General features: G+C 36.1%; 1 protein-coding gene and 1 pseudogene across 3 annotated transcripts in view; both read left to right on the top strand.

Moving 5' to 3' along the window:
* Window positions 1-21,207, top strand: part of ADGRL3 (adhesion G protein-coupled receptor L3) — an 864,166-nt gene that overhangs the window by 721,751 nt on the left and 121,208 nt on the right. For all 3 annotated transcript variants that reach the window (XM_027089631.1, XM_027089632.1, XM_027089633.1), the window contains 4 exons: window positions 11,140-11,323; window positions 12,261-12,383; window positions 18,004-18,212; window positions 18,908-19,084. In XM_027089631.1, coding sequence (XP_026945432.1) covers window positions 11,140-11,323; window positions 12,261-12,383; window positions 18,004-18,212; window positions 18,908-19,084 — 693 coding nt within the window. The remainder of the gene's footprint in view (window positions 1-11,139; window positions 11,324-12,260; window positions 12,384-18,003; window positions 18,213-18,907; window positions 19,085-21,207) is intronic.
* LOC113611102 (uncharacterized) lies at window positions 2,696-2,814 on the top strand (annotated as a pseudogene).

The following is a 21,207-nucleotide window of genomic DNA, read 5'->3' on the forward strand; positions in this document are numbered from 1 at the left end:
GAGGCTTCTGGCTAATGTTTTCTATTGCTTGCTGGTATTTCCACTGCAGTAGAAATTCTCAAAACACTTGTCTACACTCACTATCACCAATCCCTCTCCTCGTTTTCTCTCTTGATTTCACCTCATCAGGCTTTTGCCCTCACTACCTTATTGCAACTGCACTTGCTGAGGTCATTAAGGATTTCATGCTGCTAAACTCAGTAGTCAATTGTCAATCCATCGTACTTAACCAATCAGAAACATCCAACACAGCTGATCACTCCCCACTCCCTTTTCCTTGATACATTCTCATCAGGACAGCTCATTCTCTTGGGTTTCCTCCTCTTGATGCTTCTTTCCAGTCTCCTTTGCTGGTTCCTTTTCTCCCAAACCCTTGGGTTGGAGTGCCTCCTAGCTCAGTCTATTCTTGTTTTCTCTTTGTCCCCACACTCCCTGGGTGAGCTCATTGATTTAAATACCACCTATGTTCCTAAGACTCACAAATGTTATCTGTAGCACAGACCACTTTCCTGAACTCCAAAATTCATTTCAAGCTAACTTCTCAACGTCTTCACTTTTTTTTTCTGACACCTCCATTTATAACTGAATTCCCAGTCTTCACCTGAAAACTACATTTTTGTGCATTGTTTGCCTACTCAATTGATGTGGTTCAGTCCTACCCCTCCTGTTTTCTGTAAAAAGCTCCAAACATGGGCCTCCTTAAGGTTTTGGAACATGCAGAGCATGTTTCCACTTGTGGACTTTTATTCTCTTTGTTCCCCCTGATTGGAATATCTCCTCCAAGTATCTGCATGGGTAACTCTCTCAGCAACTTTGCCTTTTTTAAATTGTTACACTTTCAAGGAGGCCCACTGGACCATCCTAGGTAAAATCACAAGCTACCCTGTCCCCAGCCCTACCCCTGACTCTAGATCCCCCTATCATGTATATTTTACTTTTATTTTACTAGATAGTTAGATGATAGATAGATAAATCTATCTGATTTTAAGTTTACTTTCCTTGCCAGAACATTTAGTTCTAGGATTTTTTCCCCCTTTTCTGCTTTGTTTAAGATGTATATCAAGAGTCTAGAACAGTATTGGGACATATTAAATGCTCAAGAAATACTTATTGAATGAATAAATGTCCTACTTCAAAGTAAAGATACTTAAAATTGAACTGATTATCCCTCAAAAGCAGCTTCTCCATAGCTTTACTCTTTATTTTACAACCATTTTACTAGTTACCCAGAAAAAAATCTAGAGTTATTATTTCCAGAAGGACTTTTTTTTTTTTTTTTTTTTTTTTTGCGTTACGCGGGCCTCTCACTGTTGTGGCCTCTCACTGTTGTGGCCTCTCCCGTTGCGGAGCACAGGCTCCGGACGTGCAGGCTCAGCGGCCATGGCTCACGGGCCTAGCCGCTCCGCGGCATGTGGGATCTTCCCGGACCCGGGCACGAACCCATGTCCCCTGCATCGGCAGGCGGACTCTCAACCACTGCGCCACCAGGGAAGCCCAAGAAGGACTTTTTTGATACTTTTATGATTGAGTTCATTTTGAAATTGATGGAAACAATCTTCCCTTGACTTCTGTGATACCACACTCTTCTGTCAACTTACTCTTGCTTCATCTCAGTTGTCAACTATTCTTTCTACATTTTCTTCTTTATCATTAGTGTTTCTAGGTCATCAGTTCTCCTTCTACTCAGTTTATCTGGGTAATGTCAGACATCTCAGTGGCTTCAATGAGCTTCCTGAATTTATGATGCCTAAACCTGTATGCCAAGAGCAGATATCTTAGTAAACTGCAGACTGAAGAGGTTAAGAATATGCCACCCCAAAACCTGTCACTTTGGCACATTATTTTGAACTAAAGGCAATTGAGAAACAGCAGATGAAGAAGGGCTTTCTGATCCCTCCCCCTTTCTATCTAAAAGCAGATTGTAAAATTTCCATGTGCCAGGAAGAGCAGAACATTCTTATCACCAGAGAGTGGGAGTCAATGCCAAAATGGATCTGAGCAAAAAAATGTACAAAAATGAAAATAACCCTTATTTTCCACTTGTTTCCCCCATGTATTTCCTAGTCGCTTTCCCACAATTTAGTGCCCCTAGTAGCTTAATCCCTTTTCCTTTATGTTTACACTTCATCACAAATTTATCATTCTCTGGTTAAAAAAGCAGGTAAACTCTCAGTCCTAACTACTTCTTCAGGTCTTTATTTTTCGTATGAAGTATCCCTTGTATTAAATAAAACTTGTGTGCTTTTTTCCTGTTACTCTATGTCAGTTTAATTCTCAGGTCTTGTCACCGAACCTAAGAGGGTAGTGGAAGGTTACTTTTCTCCCCTACAAGTCTTCTCTAGACCTTTTAAATTAATTCAATTCAAGTACTTTGCATTCAAAATAAACCTGAATTCATCATGTTTTGCACACTTTCCCCCAACATGTACTTACATCCTCTACCTTTTAACAATCAAAAATTTGCTCCTTTTCCTTTATTCCCATTTTAAGTGAGTGCCACCTCATTGCCTACCCCCAAATTCTGTGCATTTCACTTCATTTCCCTTTCCAACTGTAAATTAATCAACAAATTGTTTTAAATATTTTTGGAATCTCTATTTTTCTCCATTCCCAGAGCCAGAATGCATGGATTTGAACCCTGGTTCTGCCCTATGTTAACTAATTAGCCTTTAGCAAGTTAACTTCCCTGAGTCTCGTGCTCACTTCGACAGCACATTATACTAAAATCGGAACGATACAGAGAAGCTTAGCATGGCCCCTGCATAAGGATGACAGAAAGAAAAAAAAAAAAACTTCTCTGAGTCTCAATTTTCTCACTGCAAGATGAGAATAATAACTACTTCTACCTGTTGGGTTATTCTCAAAATTAAAGGAGCTGATGCATAAAAAGCATTTAGATGACAGTCTGGAACACACTCAGTAAATATTAACCATTGTATTTTATATCACTCCCCTACCTTAAATTTTTCAGTGACTGATTGGTGCCTTTTGGAAGAATTGCAAATTATCTTAACAAGGTTTGCAAGCCTCTTTGAAAACTAGCCTTCACTTACTAATCTTGTCAGTGAACCCTTTGCACTCTGTTCTACTGTAAGGAATTTTTTTTCAATTCCTCTGAGATGCCTGTTCTCTTTCACCTCTGTATGTATAAACACATGTTTACCCCTTGCCTGTTTGGTCAATGTTGTATTTAAGCTTGAAATTTTACTTCATGGAGCCTAATACAGCGCTTGAACCCTGTGTTTCCACTATTATAATGCTTGTCATGTCATATTTTATTTAGTGTTCTCACTATATTGTTACCACTTTGAGGGAAGGGAGAATATCTGTCCTTCTTGCAGTATCCCAATTGAAGGTACTTAGCTAATATTTGTTGAATGAATGTTGAGTTAGCAGAAAGTTTGAAAGTTTATAGCTCCATTTAATTCCTATAAAACAGCATAGATTTGACAGTGTTCAATCATTTAACTCTAAATAAGATTTTAAAAATAATACAATTACAGTTTGCTAAAAAATAATACATTTTTAAATAACAAGGGGTTTCTTGAAGAGGCAGAGTCATTTCTATGAAATTTTAGTTTTACCTTGTTCTACTACTAAATGTTCTTATTACTATATTAAGGTCAGTTGTGTTATGCAATCTAATTTAAGACTTGAATATACCAACACTTCACTGTAATGTAAAAGGGAGTTCAGAGATTAGTGGTTTTTATATGCTTAGTAATATTAAATGACAGTGATTATAAAAAGAACCTTAGGTTTATTGATCAGATGTGTAAATTATCAGTCACTCATCTTGACTTCTAATTAAAAAACCTGCAAGTTTAAAACTGTTTTGAAGACTTCTAACATTTGACCTTTAAATTTTCAATTTGAATCAATGTCTAAACATAAATTGGAGTACAATGTGCATTATTCAGGAATGATTGTAAACTTTTACTCTATTTTATTTTATTCTCAACTAATAAACTTTATATCAAGAAGTCAAAAATGAAGAATGAAAGAAAAATTGTTTTTATTTTTTTAATTATAAATCAATGTAAACTCTCTCTCTATATATATATGTATATATATATATATATATATATATATATATATATATATACACATATATATATATATAGTGAGAAAGCAAGAAATGAGAGTAGAGAAGACCTGAAGACTTATTTCTCTTTCTCTATATATCCTGAAATTTATACATGAAATATATTTAAACGTAACCATATGTACAATATAGTGAGAAAATAACAGTGTTCAGCATGATTACTGTATATATTGATAAAGAAATATTGCATTCAGGAGAACACATCAAAAAACAAAGATGTGGAAGTAAAGAGTAAAATAAAATTTCATGTTACTGGCATTTTTTCAAAAGGATGTCAGCAATTTATTAATTTAAATTTATCTACTAGTAGGAAACCTTTGCTCTTAACTTTCTAATGGGCTGCCTGATGATAATCTGCATATATATAAATCTTTGCTTTATTTTAACACAAGAGAACTTAAAAATATAATAAATGAACTGAAGAACTTAAGATCTAAGCTTATAACTCCTTTGCTTAAATATCTTTTAACGGCTGTACATTTACTACACAATAAAAACCAAACTTCCATCATACTGCAGATCTTCTAAAACCTGCCTTCTACTTACCATTTCTCTCACTGTACTCATCTCTTAAACTATCTTTCCATGCACCATACATGCTCCTCGCCTCAAACCAAACAAATAGCTCGCCTTGGTACCTTCTTTTTTTTTAATCATCAACTTGCTTGTTATGTTCCTTAGCTTCAAATTTCCTCATCATAGTTAAAGAAAGTTTATTCATCTTTTAGTGTCCCACTCAAAACCAAACACCTCTGGGGTCTTTTCTTGATCCTCCTCAGCAAGAATTCATTACTTTTTGTCCCATGTGACGTGCTTACCTTCTGCTTTGGAGTATAGGCAAATTGAGAACAGATTCCATGTTTTCCTTATTTTTCCTAACCTCACGCAACAGTGACTTCCCTAGTTCTTTGCATATCATACATATTTAATAAAACCTCATTGAGTTGCATTGAAAGTGAGCTTTGGTACATTTTAAAACATTTGGGGGAATTCCCTGGTGGTCCAGTGGTTAGGACTCTGAGCTTTCACTGAGAGGGCGTGGGTTCAATCCCTGGTCAGGGAACTAAGATCCCACAGGCCACGTGGCTCAGCCAAAAAAAAACCCAAAATAAATAAATAAAACATTGTGGAAAGCTTTTTATAGAATATATTGTCATTATGCATAGTGATCTGCATTCACTACAATAACCTGTGCTTCTGCTTTTCTCCTTAATTCCCTGTAATTCACCCTGCCTTCCTTCCAAACCATGCTGATATCTGAGCACTCAGAAGACTTCTCGGGAGACACAACAAAAAGTTATAGAACTAAACGAAGATGTTTTCAGTTTCCCTATTTTATTCATGATTTGATATTAAAAGTAGGTTATTTTTGTTTAATGGGCATTTATTGAATACCCAAAGTGTCTCAAGGCACTAAAATTTACCCTGGAAAAATACAAATGAACATGATGTATCCCCTGAGGACATGATAAGCTAGTGAGAATGCCAGACCCAAATATGGATAATTCTGTTAGAGGTGAATAAGTACTAAAATCGGAGCCTGTTGTGACATTGAGTCTCTGAAATGATAATGATTCAGATAACATTGGCTAGCTAATAGGTTTTTTCATTTGTGCTTAGATAATCTTTGCTCTTATAAAATCAGAGATTTGTTTTCTGCTGGTGTGAAAAGGGAGAAAACTCATGTGTGAATCTTCACTGGATGGCAGTCATTCAGCAAAGAGTTATTGAACACTTATTATGTTCCAGGCAGAGTTTTTGGCACTTAGAGATGACACAGTCACCACCCTCATGAAGCTTGCCTTTTCTTGAGTGAGAGATCTTGACTGAGAGAGTCCTGTAGGTAAATAAATATCTGACATATCTTAGATAATGATACATGATACAAAGAAAACAAAACAGATCTTGGATTTAAGAGTGGGAGACTCTGCCTAGGTATGCTGATAGTGGAAGACCTCTTTGAGCAGTTGATACCTGAGTTAAAACCTGAATGAGATCATGATCAAAAAGCTTGTCTTCAGAAAAATACCATGGTGGTATAGTTGTATATCTTTTCACAAGACATTCATTCTATTTGGATCTTTATTCTAGTGGTTTCAAGCAAAGGAAGAAGGGTAACTAAGTTTCCCAGGTGGTTCTGCTTACCTAGTTTAAGATTTACGGCTCACCTCAGTAAGAAGTGCAATTGATACGTTTTTCACCATGGATCCTTTTTTTTTTTTAACATCTTTATTGGAGTATAATTTCTTTACAATGGTGTGGTTAGTTTCTGCTGTATAACAAAGTGAATCAGCTATACATATATCCCCATATCTCTTCCCTCTTGTGTCTCCCTCCCTCCCACTCTCCCTATCCTACCCCTCTAGGTGGTCACAAAGCGCCGAGCTGATCTCCCTGTGCTATGCGGCTGCTTCCCACTAGCTATCTATTTTACGTTTGGTAGTGTGTATATGTCCATGCCACTCTCTCACTTCGTCCCAGCTTACCCTTCCCCCTCCCTGTGTCCTCAAGTCCATTCTCTACATCTGCGTCTTTATTCCTGTCTTGCCCCTAGGTTCTTTTAGATTCCATATATATGTGTTAGTATACGGTGTTTGTTTTTCTCTTTCTGACTTACTTCAACCATGGACGCTTTTATGTATTCTTTTTCTTTCTTTTTTTTTTTTGTGCGGTACGCGGGCCTCTCACTGTTGTGGCCTCTCCCGTTGCGGAGCACAGGCTCCGGATGCGCAGGCTCAGCGGCCATGGCTCACGGGCCCGGCTGCTCCGCGGCATGTGGGATCTTCCTGGACAGGGGCACGAACCCGTGTCCCTGCATCGGCAGGCGGACTGTCAACCACTGCACCACCAGGGAAGCTCCCTTTTATGTATTCTTGCCAAGGAATCCTAGACTATTTCACAAGCACATTCTTCTGGAAAAATGACAAAAGTTGTTATTGGAAGGGTATATAGCTGTTTTTCTCCAAAATTTTTCACAGTAGTTATAACAAATAAGTACATCTTCCCTTTTGAAATATATAAAGTGTGATTATACAGCTTATAACATCTTTTAACAAACATACTACAATTATACGCTCTGAGTAAAATTAGTCAAATGAATTTGCTTAAGAGTTTCAATAATATTGTGTAATACAAATATATGTCCAGAAGGGTATGTTATGTACATGATCCTGGTATGAATCTAAGTGACTTTTCACACTTCCTAATTTATATTTGATTTTTATAAAGTCAAAAGTGACTTTAGGGGCTTCCCTGGTGGTCCAGTGGTTAAGACTTCTCCTTCCAACGCAGGGGGACCAGGTTCGATCCCTTGGCTAGGGAGCTAAGATCCCACATGCCTCCTGGCCAAAAAACCAAAACATAAAACAGAAGCAATATTGTAACAAATTCAATAAAGACTTAAAAAAATAAAGTGACTTTAGAGTCTAGGCCATAAATTGTATAATGAGGAGAGTAATATCTAATAGTAGAATGCCCCTAACCACCCTCGAATTGAGACACGATGAGTTTTATTTTCTTTTGTATTTCACACGTTGTTGATTGGTTAGAAAACATCAGTTTGTTCAAAGGCACACAAATTTAGTGGCAGAACCAGAATGTACATTTCCAATGTCCATCTCCTATTCAGTTTCTAGTGTTTTAAAAAAGATAATGGAGTGAATTAACATTTAGCTTCTGGCAAAGATATTGTTGACTAAATTAACTTCTCAAAATTTAGATTATTTCAGTCTATACATGTCAAAACCATTAGGTGTTTTTTGTTTGTTTGTTTTTTCCTTCTGGATCAAGGCATTGTGGTGAGAATATAAATTTTTTTAAGATATATTCAGAACCAATCTTATTTCTGTCCAACTATAGAATGTAAATTTTAGGTCAGAAAGAAATTATAGCAGAAAATAGAAATTAATGAGAGCTGTTGGACATTAAAGTAATGCCACAGCACCTCACTTTAATCAAATTCATTGTATATTTCCTGTTCAACTTTGGTTCTAAGTGTAGTCAAGCTCATTTCTTTGTAACCAAATACAATGAAAATCAACCTGTTTTTTAAAGAAATGTTGTTGAGCTAACGAAAGCAATGGAAATAAGTAGTTTGACCAAAAAAGAAAAAAAAATGGAAAACTTAATTACCAGATGTCATTATTTATGGGTAAATATATAAATGCAAAATATATAGGGAAAACGAAATATATTCTTTTACCATCGAAGAGTTGTGCCTATTTAATTGGCCTTCATTAAATTGGTAACAGGGACACATCAGCAACCTTTGGAAAGCTTACACAAATTGTATCAATTATAAAGCTATTAAGATTGACTTAATTGTGCTGTGTCACTAGCAGAAAACGGGTCAGTTAGTTCAAGCCTCTGGAACACACATTAGGAACTATTTAATACACATGTTCCTCCCGTTCCTTAGTAGTAAAGTTGTGTGACAGGTCTGTTTATGAAGATTGCATTGTAGAAGAGGTATTCCTTCCAGATCTCACTTCAGTGTGAATATTTTGCAATTATCGGGTATGACTTGTGCTTTATTCAGTGAAGACCTCTTTTCTTCCCACACTGGACTTCGATATCAAATGAAGTAAAGATTGCACCTAAACACTTATTATGAGCCAGGCAACCTTATGAAATGATTATATTATCATCTCCAATTTATAGGTGAATACAGAGAAGTGAAGTAACTTGCCCAACAGCACACAATTAGTAAAGTGGCAGCGTCCAGTTACAAACTCAGCAGGTGTAGTTCCAAATCCTACACTGATTTTAGCACTAGAGAATTCTCTCTCTCAATTCTTGTGTTGACATTTCCTTTCAGTTGTACTTGGGCAATCATAACAGGTGCTGTTTTATGAATAAATAAATATTAGATTTGTGTCTTAAGCCACCCAGGATTTAGGGCCATATTTTAAGTCTGTCGTTTCTGTGATGAACTTGGAAATCCTTTGGCCTTTAATAGAAAACTTCTCTAAAGACTATATTTTATTTGGGAAGATGCAGTTGTTGAAATGTATACAAAATGTTTAACTATGAAAAAATATTGCACCTTATACATTTTCAGTTGCAAAACTAAGATAATGGGGTGTGTTTGATTTATTTGCTGTCAATTTAAAGACAGTATTTTAGCTAAAGCAGTCTGTTGTAAACAGTTTTCTATTTAGAACATTCCCAGAGTTGACCATAGTTGCTTCTTTTTCTTTTTTCTTTTCTTTCTTTCCTCCTTTTGCCTTTTTAAAATTTAAAACATTAAAAGCAATAAAGAGCAGAACAGAAACATTGCATTATTCCCAAAAATTTTTCCCTGAGGTAAGGTTTAAATTAATCAATGTAAGATTATTCACTAACATTAAAATGGCTGCTCCATAAAGCACAGGCATAATTTCTGTTTCATATGGGGTTTTCAGAGCATTTCTAATGAATTCAGAGGATCATCTAATCCCAGAAAGAATACTTCCTTACACTCAAGAGGTCAGTGTCCTCTGTTTGGCGTCAGAAAATACCTAAACCTCTTTTTGTTTGATTTCTATCTGGCACCTCCTTTTTTTGGCATATCCTGTTGGCATCACCCCATAGAAAACTTCCTGAAAAGCAGATCAGATTGTTGTGATCCAGAAATGCTTTTGTCTGGCTTCTAGGTCATGCTTTAAACCCAGAACAAGTGACAGAGCTAAGCATACTATGTGAAAATAACCAGTCATTAAACTCGAGAGGTTTTTTTTTAAATGATGCAAAATACTCAAGTTGCAAGTAGAACTATTTTACATAAAAGTCCAGTGATGATGATTTTTGGCCAGAACTTGGAATAGCTGGGAAAAATATCAAGAAAAACAATTTTTATCAAAAGGCAAATTAGTTTTTGAAGCTGGTGTTAATTGGCAGCCAAGGTGTTTCATTATGAAGCTGAATTTTTAACAGTTGTTACTTAGTTACTATAAAAACACCAGCCAGAAGAAAACACTGCAGCTGTAATGGATATTTCTCCAGTCTTTCCCTGTCCCTCTGCCAACAGTGTCAATAATGTGAGTCCTGTTTCTAAACACCTATGTGCTGCCTGGAAATTGCCTGTGTTGGCTGTTTATTCAACTTCATTTCCAGATTAGATGCGTATTTGATAATCAACAGGTTCAAGGATGATCACTTTCAAACTGCCGGTGTTGTATTTTTCTGTTTTGCAATTCTCTATGTTTGAGTGAAACCTTAAGAAGACCTTATTGGAAGAACTGTCTTTTCTTGTAACCTGGAGTATTGAGCTAACCACAGGAAATATATAAATTGTAACTAGAAAGATGATTCTGTTGGATGAAGCAAAGAGAAATGTGGTGCCTTATCTCTATGTGTGAGTGTACCTACTGCTGTTTTTTTTTTTTTAAGGAAAAACACCTGAGGGCCATAGGTAGCAAGTTCCAACTGTTTATTCCCCTTCCTAGTAATAAACAGCACGAAGGTTTCTCTCCACACATAACACATCCAAAGCCCCTGGGAGTATGTATGCTTTGATATTTCCCCTATCCTGACATTTTACTAGCTGACTAAGAAAAAAAATTGGTTTGCTCAAAGTCTTTCAACCTATAGGCGACAGATTCTTGTATTGTTCTGTCTATAGTCATCCTTTTGATTTCTGTTATGTTTAGCATCTAGTTTTATGGTGATGTATAGAGAAAATCATTTTTTTTGTGGTGATGTGATAAAAGTATTAGTTTAAATTACTTGCCAACAGTTCACCAACCAAATAATTTAACTATGTAATTATAGTCTTATTGAAGCCTTTGCTATTGATTTTAAGAAGCAACCATGGATCTATTTGTTGTCCTTCAGAACAAAAGCAGCTTTTCCTGTTGCCTTGCAAAATCTCAGCTAGGGTCTTACAGAGCAAAATAATGAATGCTTCCACTGCAGCATGTCACAGGGGAGGCTGGGACAATACTGAACTCATGCACACCACTGATCCTTACTTGCTGGGCAACATGTATGCCTGGATTTCTGACAGCCCTGCGGGTTCACTAGAGACCTCAGTCATTCTGTTCATCCTTTCGTAGGCAATGGTCGAGACAGTTAACAACCTCCTCCAGCCACAAGCCTTGAATGCCTGGAGAGACCTGACTACAAGTGATCAGCTACGTGCAGCCACCATGTTGCTTGACACTGTGGAGGAAAGTGCTTTTGTGCTGGCTGATAACCTTTTGAAGACTGACATCGTCAGGGAGAACACAGACAATATTCGTAAGTGGCCTTTGTTCTACAGAAGGGCCAGAGAGGGACAAGAAAAAGCTATCATCTTGTTCAGCAGAAGAGAGAAAAGAAAAAAGTATCATCGATAGCAGACCAGATATCATGAGTGATACTTTATTTCAGTGGAGATAAGTTATCCTTTTTCTATAATTAGGAGGGTATCACCTATCATTAGCTTAGAAGTATCCTCATAATCATGTATGTATCCTCCTAAGGACATTCCAATATTGAATATATTAGCCTGAGATCACTTACAATGAGGTCCATGTATTTTTTTTTTCAGTTTTTATGTATGTGTGTATCTATGTATGTACAGTAGTATTTAAAATTTTATCCTTATGGGTCACTTCAGTTATAATAAGAATGTCTCTGAATTATAAACTATAAAGAAGCCAGTCATTTACATGAAGGTGATAAAACAATTTTTGATAATTGTGTTATTGGCTCATAAAGAGTATAAATCTATTTTTAATGTGTCTAAGGATGTAGCTGACAGTTTTATTTCAGAACATTTGATAAAGCTATTTCAAACTTATTACATTTAAAGATAAGTCAATATTGACATAATAGTACAGCTCTAGATTATAAAAGGATTTTCACTTAATTCATAAAATAAAGATAACATTTTGAAAGTAAACTTATAGTCAATGACAAATTGTAAGGATTTGAGCTTGAGTTTTAAAGTCTAGACTTTATAATTGCTATCCTTGTATTCTTATCTACCTGATTTTAATAGCTTTTATTTGCTTTATTTTGAAAAAAATTAAAACACTAGAAAAACTTCTAAATAGAAGACTGAAGTACTATAAAGTATGGCAAACAGAACATTAATTCCAGTGTTTTGATTTCAGAAATATTTCAATAATTAGATTATCTTAAACTTGTCATGTTTCTCAACGACCACTGATTATGTCTTTGCCATTAATAGAATTGGAGGTTGCAAGGCTGAGCACTGAAGGAAACTTAGAAGACCTAAAGTTTCCAGAAAACATGGGTCATGGAAGCACTATCCAGCTCTCTGCAAATACTCTAAAACAAAATGGCCGAAATGGTAGGTTAGAATTTATTTATTAAGCTTGATGGAATTGAACTTGTCATTAATTCATTGCATCTTGGCTTCAAATTTTAGGTCTGCTATCTAAAAGCTCTCCTCTCCTCTCACTACACTGTTCTCTTTCTTCACCTCCTCTTCCTCCTCTTTCTTAGCTCCTGCACCAACAATATTGCAATGATATTTGCTCTACAAAATTCTCAATTAGATTTTGAAATTGTTAATTTTCAGTTGTAGAAAAATATCAGAAACTTGAATGTAAGGGAAATTAATAAACAACAAAATCCAGATGTTCTGACTTTTTTCCTTAAAAGGAGTAACTCTCACCAAGTTGACAGATTTTGTTTCTAAAATTTCAAATGGAAATTTTACTTGTAATTTTAAAATTATATGTGTTTTTTCTTTATTAACTTCTTTTTGAGGGTGTTTCTATGATTTTCCTTTGCAAAGCATATAAAAAATACAAATGTAAGGAGATGCTTTTGGGTAATGGAACTGGTAGATATCGATTGATTTAGTACTAGGTTTTATTCATTGAATATGATTAAAATTAAGTAAATAAATAATCCCACAGAGAAAGTATGTCTGAAGCCTCACTAATATTAATTATTTTTTAATTTTCTTTATTTATATTTTGACTGCACTGGGACTTCATTTCCGCACGTGGGCTTTTTCTAGTTGCGGTGAAGGGGGGCTACTTTTCATTGCAGTGCACGGGCTTCTCATTGCAGTGGCTTCTCTTGTTGCGGAGCACAGGCTCTAGGCGTGCAGGCTTCAGTAGTCGTGGCTTGCGGGCTCAGTAGTTGTGGCTCACGGGCTTAGTTGTTCCGCAGCATGTGGGATCTTCCCAGAACAGGGCTCGAACCCTTGTCCCCTGCATTGGCAGGCAGATTCTTAACCACCGTGCCACTTTACAGAAGTCCCTAAAATTTTTTAAACATATTTTTTGCTAAGGAAGTGAGATCCTTTAACCTGCTAGGTGATAGGAAGATGACTTCAGGTTGTAGCAACCAACTGAAAGCTGATTTTTCATATTACAAGGTAAATAGTTTTGAAAAAAGAAGAGACTGTTAAATAATATCAAGAAAAACAAATTATGTTTGTTACCAGCAGAACAAAATTCTTTATAAGTGTTGGAAATCTTATAAGACTGAATTTATAAATAGTACTATGTTGCTAAATTAACTGTGAATTTTGAGGCAGCAGTAAGATTTTCCTTTTTTTTTTTTACTCTTATTTATTTATTTATTTAAAATTTTGAATTTTATTTAATTAATTTTTTTATACAGCAGGTCCTTATTAGTCATCAATTTTATACACATGAGTGTGGAATAAGATTTTCTATAACACGAAATCAGATTCCTGCATTAGCTTCCTGACTGGTTTCCCTTCTTTGACTCTTGCCCCACAACAGTATGTCCTGTTGACAAAGTGTTCTTCCTGAAACATGAGTCTGACCAGTTCACCTCCAGTTATGCTTAGAATGAAATCAAGTGACTTAACAGGCCTACCACATGCTCCCCAGCCCACTTCCTTCCTGCCTCAGCTGCTCCACCTCACGTCTGTTTTTTTTTTTTTTTTTTTTTTTTTGCGATACGTGGGCCTCTCACTGTTGTGGCCTCTCCCGCTGCGGAGCACAGGCTCCGGACGCACAGGCTCAGCGGCCATGGCTCACGGGCCCAGCCGCTCTGCGGCATGTGGGATCTTCCCGGACCGGGGCACGAACCCATGACCCCTGCATCGGCAGGCGGACTCTCAACCACTGCGCCACCAGGGAAGCCCTCACGTCTGTTTTAGCATGCTCTCTGTGATCCAGACAGTCTAGTCTTGATTCTTTTTTTTTAATTGAGATATAATTGACATATCACATTATGTTTGTTTCAGGTGTACAACATAATGACTTGATATTTGTATATATTGTGAAATGATCACTCCAGTAAGTCTAGTTAACATCCATCACCATACATAGTTACATTTTTTTTTTTCTTTTGAGAGGAAAACTTTTAAGATGTACTCTTTTTTTTTTTTTTTTTTTTTTGTGATACGTGGGCCTCTCACTGTTGTGGCCTCTCCCGTTGCGGAGCACAGGCTCCGGACGCGCAGGCTCAGCGGCCATGGCTCACGGGGCCAGCCGCTCCGCAGCATGTGGGATCTTCCCGGACCGGGGCACGAACCCGTGTCCCCTGCATCGGCAGGCGGACTCTCAACCACTGCGCCACCAGGGAAGCCCTAAGATGTACTCTTATGTCAACTTTCATAATAGACAACACAGTATTATTGGGTTGGCCAAAAAGTTTGTTCGAGTTTTTCCGTAAGATATTATAGAAAACCCCAAACGAACTTTTTGACCAACCCAATATTAACTGTAGTCACCATGCCACACATTACATCCCCATGACTTGTTTATTTTATAAATGGAAGTTTTTACATTTTACCTTCTTCACCCATTTTGCCTACTCCCACTCCTCACCTCTAGCAACTAGCAGTCTGTTTTCTTTATGTTTTTGTTTGTTTGTAAGATTCCACATGTAAGTGAGATATTTATCTGACTTATTTCACTTAGCATAATGCCCTCAAGGTCCATCCAGGTTATAGCAAATGGCAAAATTTCCCTTTTATGGCTGAATAATATTCCATTCCCCATTTTATATCTCTATGTATAATTATATATATAACATTTTCTTTATCCATTCATCCATCAGTAGACATTTAGGTTGTTTACATGTCTTGGCTATTATAAATAATTCTGCAATGAAAATGAGGGTGCATAGGTTTTTTCAAGTCAGTGTTTCTGTTTGCTTCAGATAAATACGCAGTAGTAGAATTGCTGATCATATGGCAGTTCTATTTTTAATTTTTTGAGGACTCTCCATACTATTTTCCATAGTGGCTATATCAATTATATTTTTATCTACAGTGCACAGGGTTCCCTAATTCAGTCTTGATTCTATTCCTCAAACACAGCAAGAGTGTTCCTTCATCAGATGTTTGCATTTTCTTGCTTCTGGAATGCATCTTTTATATTTCTTTTTATAGAAACTTCTCTGTCATTCACTGCTCATTATAAATCTTAACCCTTCAGGAAAGCTTTTCCTATGTTCTCGAAGGTGGACTACTCTTTCCCAATCACTATTTTCCCATTAGCCATTTTCTGCCAGCGCTTCTTCATAGCATTTTTACTTACCATTATATGAAATTATATTATTATTTATTATTATTATTTTTAAGTTGCCTGCTTATTGTCTGACTCTTTCTCTAGGAGATGGTCTCCATGAGAGCAAGAGCAAGACAGCTCCCTTCCTCCTCAAAAAAATGGAGAAAAAAAAATTTATTGTCTTTATACCCACTTGACTCTAAGATTCAGGGATAAGGACTGGGGCTTCCTCGTCTTAGTTACCACAGTGGTCAGTGCAGTTCCTGTCTCTTGGGGATCCACCAAAATGAATTTATACTGGAAGTAAAACATAGGGCTTGACTTATTTTAAGAAAGGAAATGACACAAAATTTTAAAAACATCCTAAAAGAAGGTTAACTTTACAGAGGATTACTTGTAAAAGATCACCATAAGGGAAAAAAAATAAGGTAGAAGGAGGTATGGAGATAGTGATCTTAAAAGAGCATGATAATTGAAGTTTAAGACAAAGATTTTTTTTAAATTTATTTTATTGAAGTATAGTTGATTTACAATACTGTGTTAATTTCTGCTGTACAGCAAAGTGATTCAGTTATACATAATATACATTCTTTTTATATTCTTTTCCATTATGGTTTATCACAGGATATTGAATATAGTTCCCCTGGGCTCTACAATAGGACCTTGTTTACCCATTCTATATATAATAATTTGCATCTGCTAATCCCAAACTCCCAATCTATCCCTCCCTCACACCATCTCCCCCTTGGCAACCACAGGTAAAGATTTTGAATCTTTGTTTTGTTTTGGTTGTAATTTGCATAAAATAAAATGCACATATCTTGTGTTTAGCTTGATGAATGTGACAGTTGTACATTCTTCTGTGACACCACATAAACTAAGATGAAAATCTCATGTATTACCCAGAAAATGTCCTGATACCTCTTTTCACTCTTCTCACCCCATCTCCCCACCTGATGAACTACTTTCTTCTCATTACTATTTCTAAAGACAAATTTTACCTGTTCTTAGACTTCATGTAACTGGAATCATACAGTATGTATTCTTTCTGTCTGTATTCTTTATCTCAGTATAATATTTTTGTGATTCAGTCATGATGCTCCATCTATCATTAGTTTGTTCTTTATTGATGTATAGTAACTCTATTATTTTAATAAGCCATAATTTATTTACTCTCCTATTGATAGATTTTTGAGTTGTTTCTAGTTTGGAGCTGTTTTGGATAAGGATGTTATAAACATTCTTATACAACATTTTTTCTTTGTGGATATATATTTTCATGTATCTAGGAAGGGTAGATATATGTTTAACTTTGTAAGAAATTGCCAAACATTTTTCCAAGTAGTTGAACCATATTACACTCTCACCAGTAGTATGCAGAATTTCATTTGTTCCACATTTTTACTAACATTAGTGTGGCTAGTATTTTATAGTGTGGATTTCAGAGATCCTAGTGGGTATGAAATGGTATCTCAATATGATTTTAATTTTTATTTCCCTAATTACTAACGATGTTAATTTTTATGTGTCTATTAGCTTTTTTAAAAATTTATTTATTTATATCCTTATTTTTGGCTGTGTGGGGTCTTTGTTGCTGCACATGGGCTTTCTCTAGTTGTGGCTAGCAGGGACTACTCTTCATTGCAGCATGCGGGCTTCTCATTGCAGTGGCTTCTCTTGTTGCAGAGCATGGGCTCTAGGCATGCAGGCTTCAGTAGTTGTGGCACACGGGCTCAGTAGTTGTGGCGCACAGGCTTAGTTGCTCCACAGCATGTGGGATCTTCCCAGACCAGGGCTCGAACCCATGTCCCCTGCATTGGCAGGCAGATTCTTAACCAATGTGCCACCAGGGAAGTCCCATTTAGCTTTTTATATATCTATTTTTAAAGGGTGTTTTTATGTCTTTTTCCATTTTAGTATGTTTTTTATAATTTTACTGTTGAGTAGCAGAAATGCTTTATATATTTGAGTCATATGTGTATATATATTTCCTAGTTTGTGGCTTGCCTATTCATTTTCTTAATGCTGTATTTTGATAGGCACAAAGTTTCAATTTTGATAAAGTTTAGTTTACCATTTTTTATTTTATGGTTAGTGTTTTTTGAGTCCTATCCAAGGCATCTTTGCCTTCCCAAGATCACAAAGGTATCCTATATTTTGTTCCAGAGGCTCTCTGGTTCTGATTTCTATATTTAGGACTGTGATCCATCTTGAATTAAGTTCTGAGTATGGAATAAGTTAGGGATTGAGGTTCATATTTTTTTAAAATACTGATACGTAGTTGTTTCAGTATCATTTGACTTTCCTCATTAATGACTTGGCACTTTGATTGAAATGAATATTTGAATTTTGTTGTGAATATATATATATTATACAGATTTGATTACAATCTAATTAGAACTCTCTAATTTAAGTGGGATGTACAAGCTAATCAGTTTCTTCCCAATTTATATGTACTTATTTTAGGAGAGATCAGAGTGGCCTTTGTCCTGTATAACAACTTGGGTCCTTATTTGTCCACGGAGAATGCCAGCATGAAGTTGGGAACAGAGGCTATGTCCACCAATCATTCTGTTATCGTCAATTCCCCAGTTATTACAGCAGCAATAAACAAAGAATTCAGTAATAAGGTTTATTTGGCTGATCCTGTGGTGTTCACTGTTAAACACATCAAGGTAAAAAAAATGGCAGGTGAAGTTTTTTGTCCACATTTTCTATATTTGTTATAACAAGAGCATGAAGTGTCTTAATTTCCTTTTTCTTTTTCCCTATTTTATGACATAAAGCAATTCATTGTCTATAAACTGATTAGTGATTTTTTTTCCAAAATGAGGGAGGAGAATAATTCTTGTATCTGTATATATTTAAGGTAACAACATTCATAGATGGATTTATAAATGCTTCTCTGTAATTAAAAAGAGCTAGCAATATGTTCAGTGGAACTCAGCATAGCTCAACTGATGTTACAAGTAGTTATGTCTTTGTGTGTAGATATATTTTTATGTATATGCAAGGATTGTATTGTAAATTGAACAAAGATTTTTTTAAAACCATGCTATCAGAAGTTCATTGTATAGAGCAATTCTTTGCTTTGCAGTATAAATTAATTGATGTGATTCTGAGACAATGATACTAGTATTCCTTCAATATTACTTTTGAGAAATGAATTCACCTCTAATCAGGAGGAATAAATAACATATATTCAAATTTGCTTAGAATTGATAAGCCCCACTTAATATGAAAACTCTGGTAGACCTCTCCACAAAAATTGAAACATAGTGTGAAGTTGTGTTAGATGTAAAGAAAATGCCTACCTAACTTACATGATCAAAAAGTAGTTATTGACTTTGTTGATGTTTTTTTCCTGTAGCAATCTGAGGAAAACTTCAATCCTAACTGTTCATTTTGGAGCTATTCCAAGCGCACAATGACAGGTTATTGGTCAACCCAAGGCTGTCGGCTCCTGACAACAAATAAGACACATACTACATGCTCTTGTAACCACCTAACCAATTTTGCAGTACTGATGGCACATGTGGAAGTCAAGGTAAGATACATACCATAAAATAAAAATGGTTTAGCATACAGTTAAGACATGAACTGTAAAAAGTCCTAACTCCACGTCCAACTTGAGTGTGTTTCTACTTTCACAGTAATTCTATTCAAGAACTCTCTGTTGTTCAACCCATATCCTATTGATGAGTCAAAGAACCCTTTTTTTCTATTATCAATATAGTTCATAAAATTGAAATTTGCTTATAAAATAAAATTTTGCTAAGAAAACTTCCCATGTTCTTCCCTGCTTTTATTTTGTGTGAGTAAATATCAAACCATATCCTCAGGAACAGGGCAAGGTAGGACCCCAGCACCAAAGGCCAGTGTGATAGCGTTAGAAAGCTGGGATCTGGTAGGCTGAAGACTAAGGAGCCGTGCATGGGATTAAATACTCTCAAAATGAGTCTTGGGAAAATAGCTGTTAAACACAGTATACAAAGCATTGTAATACATAGAGCCTGGCAAATTCTAACATAATGTAAATGTTCTGTCCATTCAAGAAGACACTATTCTAAAGAAAAATCTAGGTGATAGGTTGTTTCCAAAATCAGAAACATGGCTAACTTGGCTGCATCAGTCTCTTGCCAGGTGACTGGTTGTCTTGGAAGGCAGGAAGAGGATTTAGATTTTGCATATACTTAGGACATAAAAATACAAAGGGATTATTAGCTTGGTTATAGAAATTGATAGATGGGTTAGTAACAAGGAGTTATATACTTGTGAATTCTCATCTGCCTGATGTCAATAAAAATAGAGAAAGTATCACGGTCCAATACATTTTAAAACATGATAACCATGGCAAAGGTTTTATCCACCTGATACCATTTATCCAATAATTTCATCCAAAATTTTCTTTGACTCTGTTGAACTTAGAGATGATGCAGGTATCTTAGAGGGAGACCAAATCGAAGCCCACTCAGGACCTTAGGAATAAATTACCTTAGCTGTGTCAACACAGTCAAGTTTGATCTTTAAAGGGCTACAAACCGTAATTTGTCAGAGCTTCACGCATTGATCAAGCTTAGTAAGATTGGCTACACTAACAAATGTTAGGTTTAAACCTGGAATGTGTTCGTATGGCTCTAGGATTCTATCTTTTCAGTTTAGGGAATAAATTCAAACAGAAAAATGGATCATATTTCAAGCAACCACAAAAAATAATTTTTTGCTCAGTTCATTGCATAACAATCTCTACCCAGTCCATGCCAGAATCTTGACTGTGACCATTACTGTGTGTCAACAAGAGATAAAAATAGATGGAAATCAATATTTTCCTTTGACAGTCAGTCATACAGTAAGCATGCCCTGGGTTTCTTGTATCACAATCTCTTGCAGTTGCCTGGGTCATTCCCATCTTGATCACACAACATGATTTTGGCACTTGAAAAACGAAAAACAAGCAGAATGATCATCCCTGGAAGTCCAAAAGGAAACAAACCAACCAAATTTACATTAGACCAATGTCTAAAAATGTATGCTAATTTATTCATGCACAGTGAGATATGCAACAGCCAGTTAGAACAGATATTTGTGCTTGCTAGTTATCACTTCCTAACTCCACAGGAAAATCTGTAAAGGAAACAAAATTATGTTCAAAAATTTTGCTTGATGAGAGCAAGAAGGATTAGCTGAGTAGTCTTGTTGCTATTGCTATTAAGCTGTGGTGCCCTAATGCGTGGGTCTTCACTCCAGGGTTCTACCTGTGTACTGAGTTGCCTTTTCTATCATCTGTTACCTCTGCTATTCATTCAGTACTTCCTTCATTTTTTTTTTACTAACAATTTTCAAACACCTGAGTAAAGGTATTGACATGTTGCCTGCTACACCATAAGCTGTCAATAAATGTAACTTCCTCCTGATTTGCCAGAGATATCACTAGATTCCAGCATTCTGGTGAAGCTTCTGGCCCTCATGGAACTTGCATTTCTGAGGGGAAAGAAAGGGCAGAGAAGTGGAGCTGAAGTCATAAATGTGATAAGTCTTATAATTGAGGCCCACGCTGTGATTTAGGGACACAGAGGGGGACCGTCTATCTAAAGCAGGACTGGTCAGAGAGGGCTTATCAAAAAAGTGACCTTCTCTGAAGGATGAGTAGGATGAATTTAGTAAGGTAAC

Source organism: Aethalodelphis obliquidens, unplaced genomic scaffold, assembly GCF_003676395.1.
Source record: "Aethalodelphis obliquidens isolate GAN/ISIS:26980383/991018 unplaced genomic scaffold, ASM367639v1 scaffold67, whole genome shotgun sequence".
Classification (NCBI taxonomy): Eukaryota; Metazoa; Chordata; class Mammalia; order Artiodactyla; family Delphinidae; genus Aethalodelphis; species Aethalodelphis obliquidens.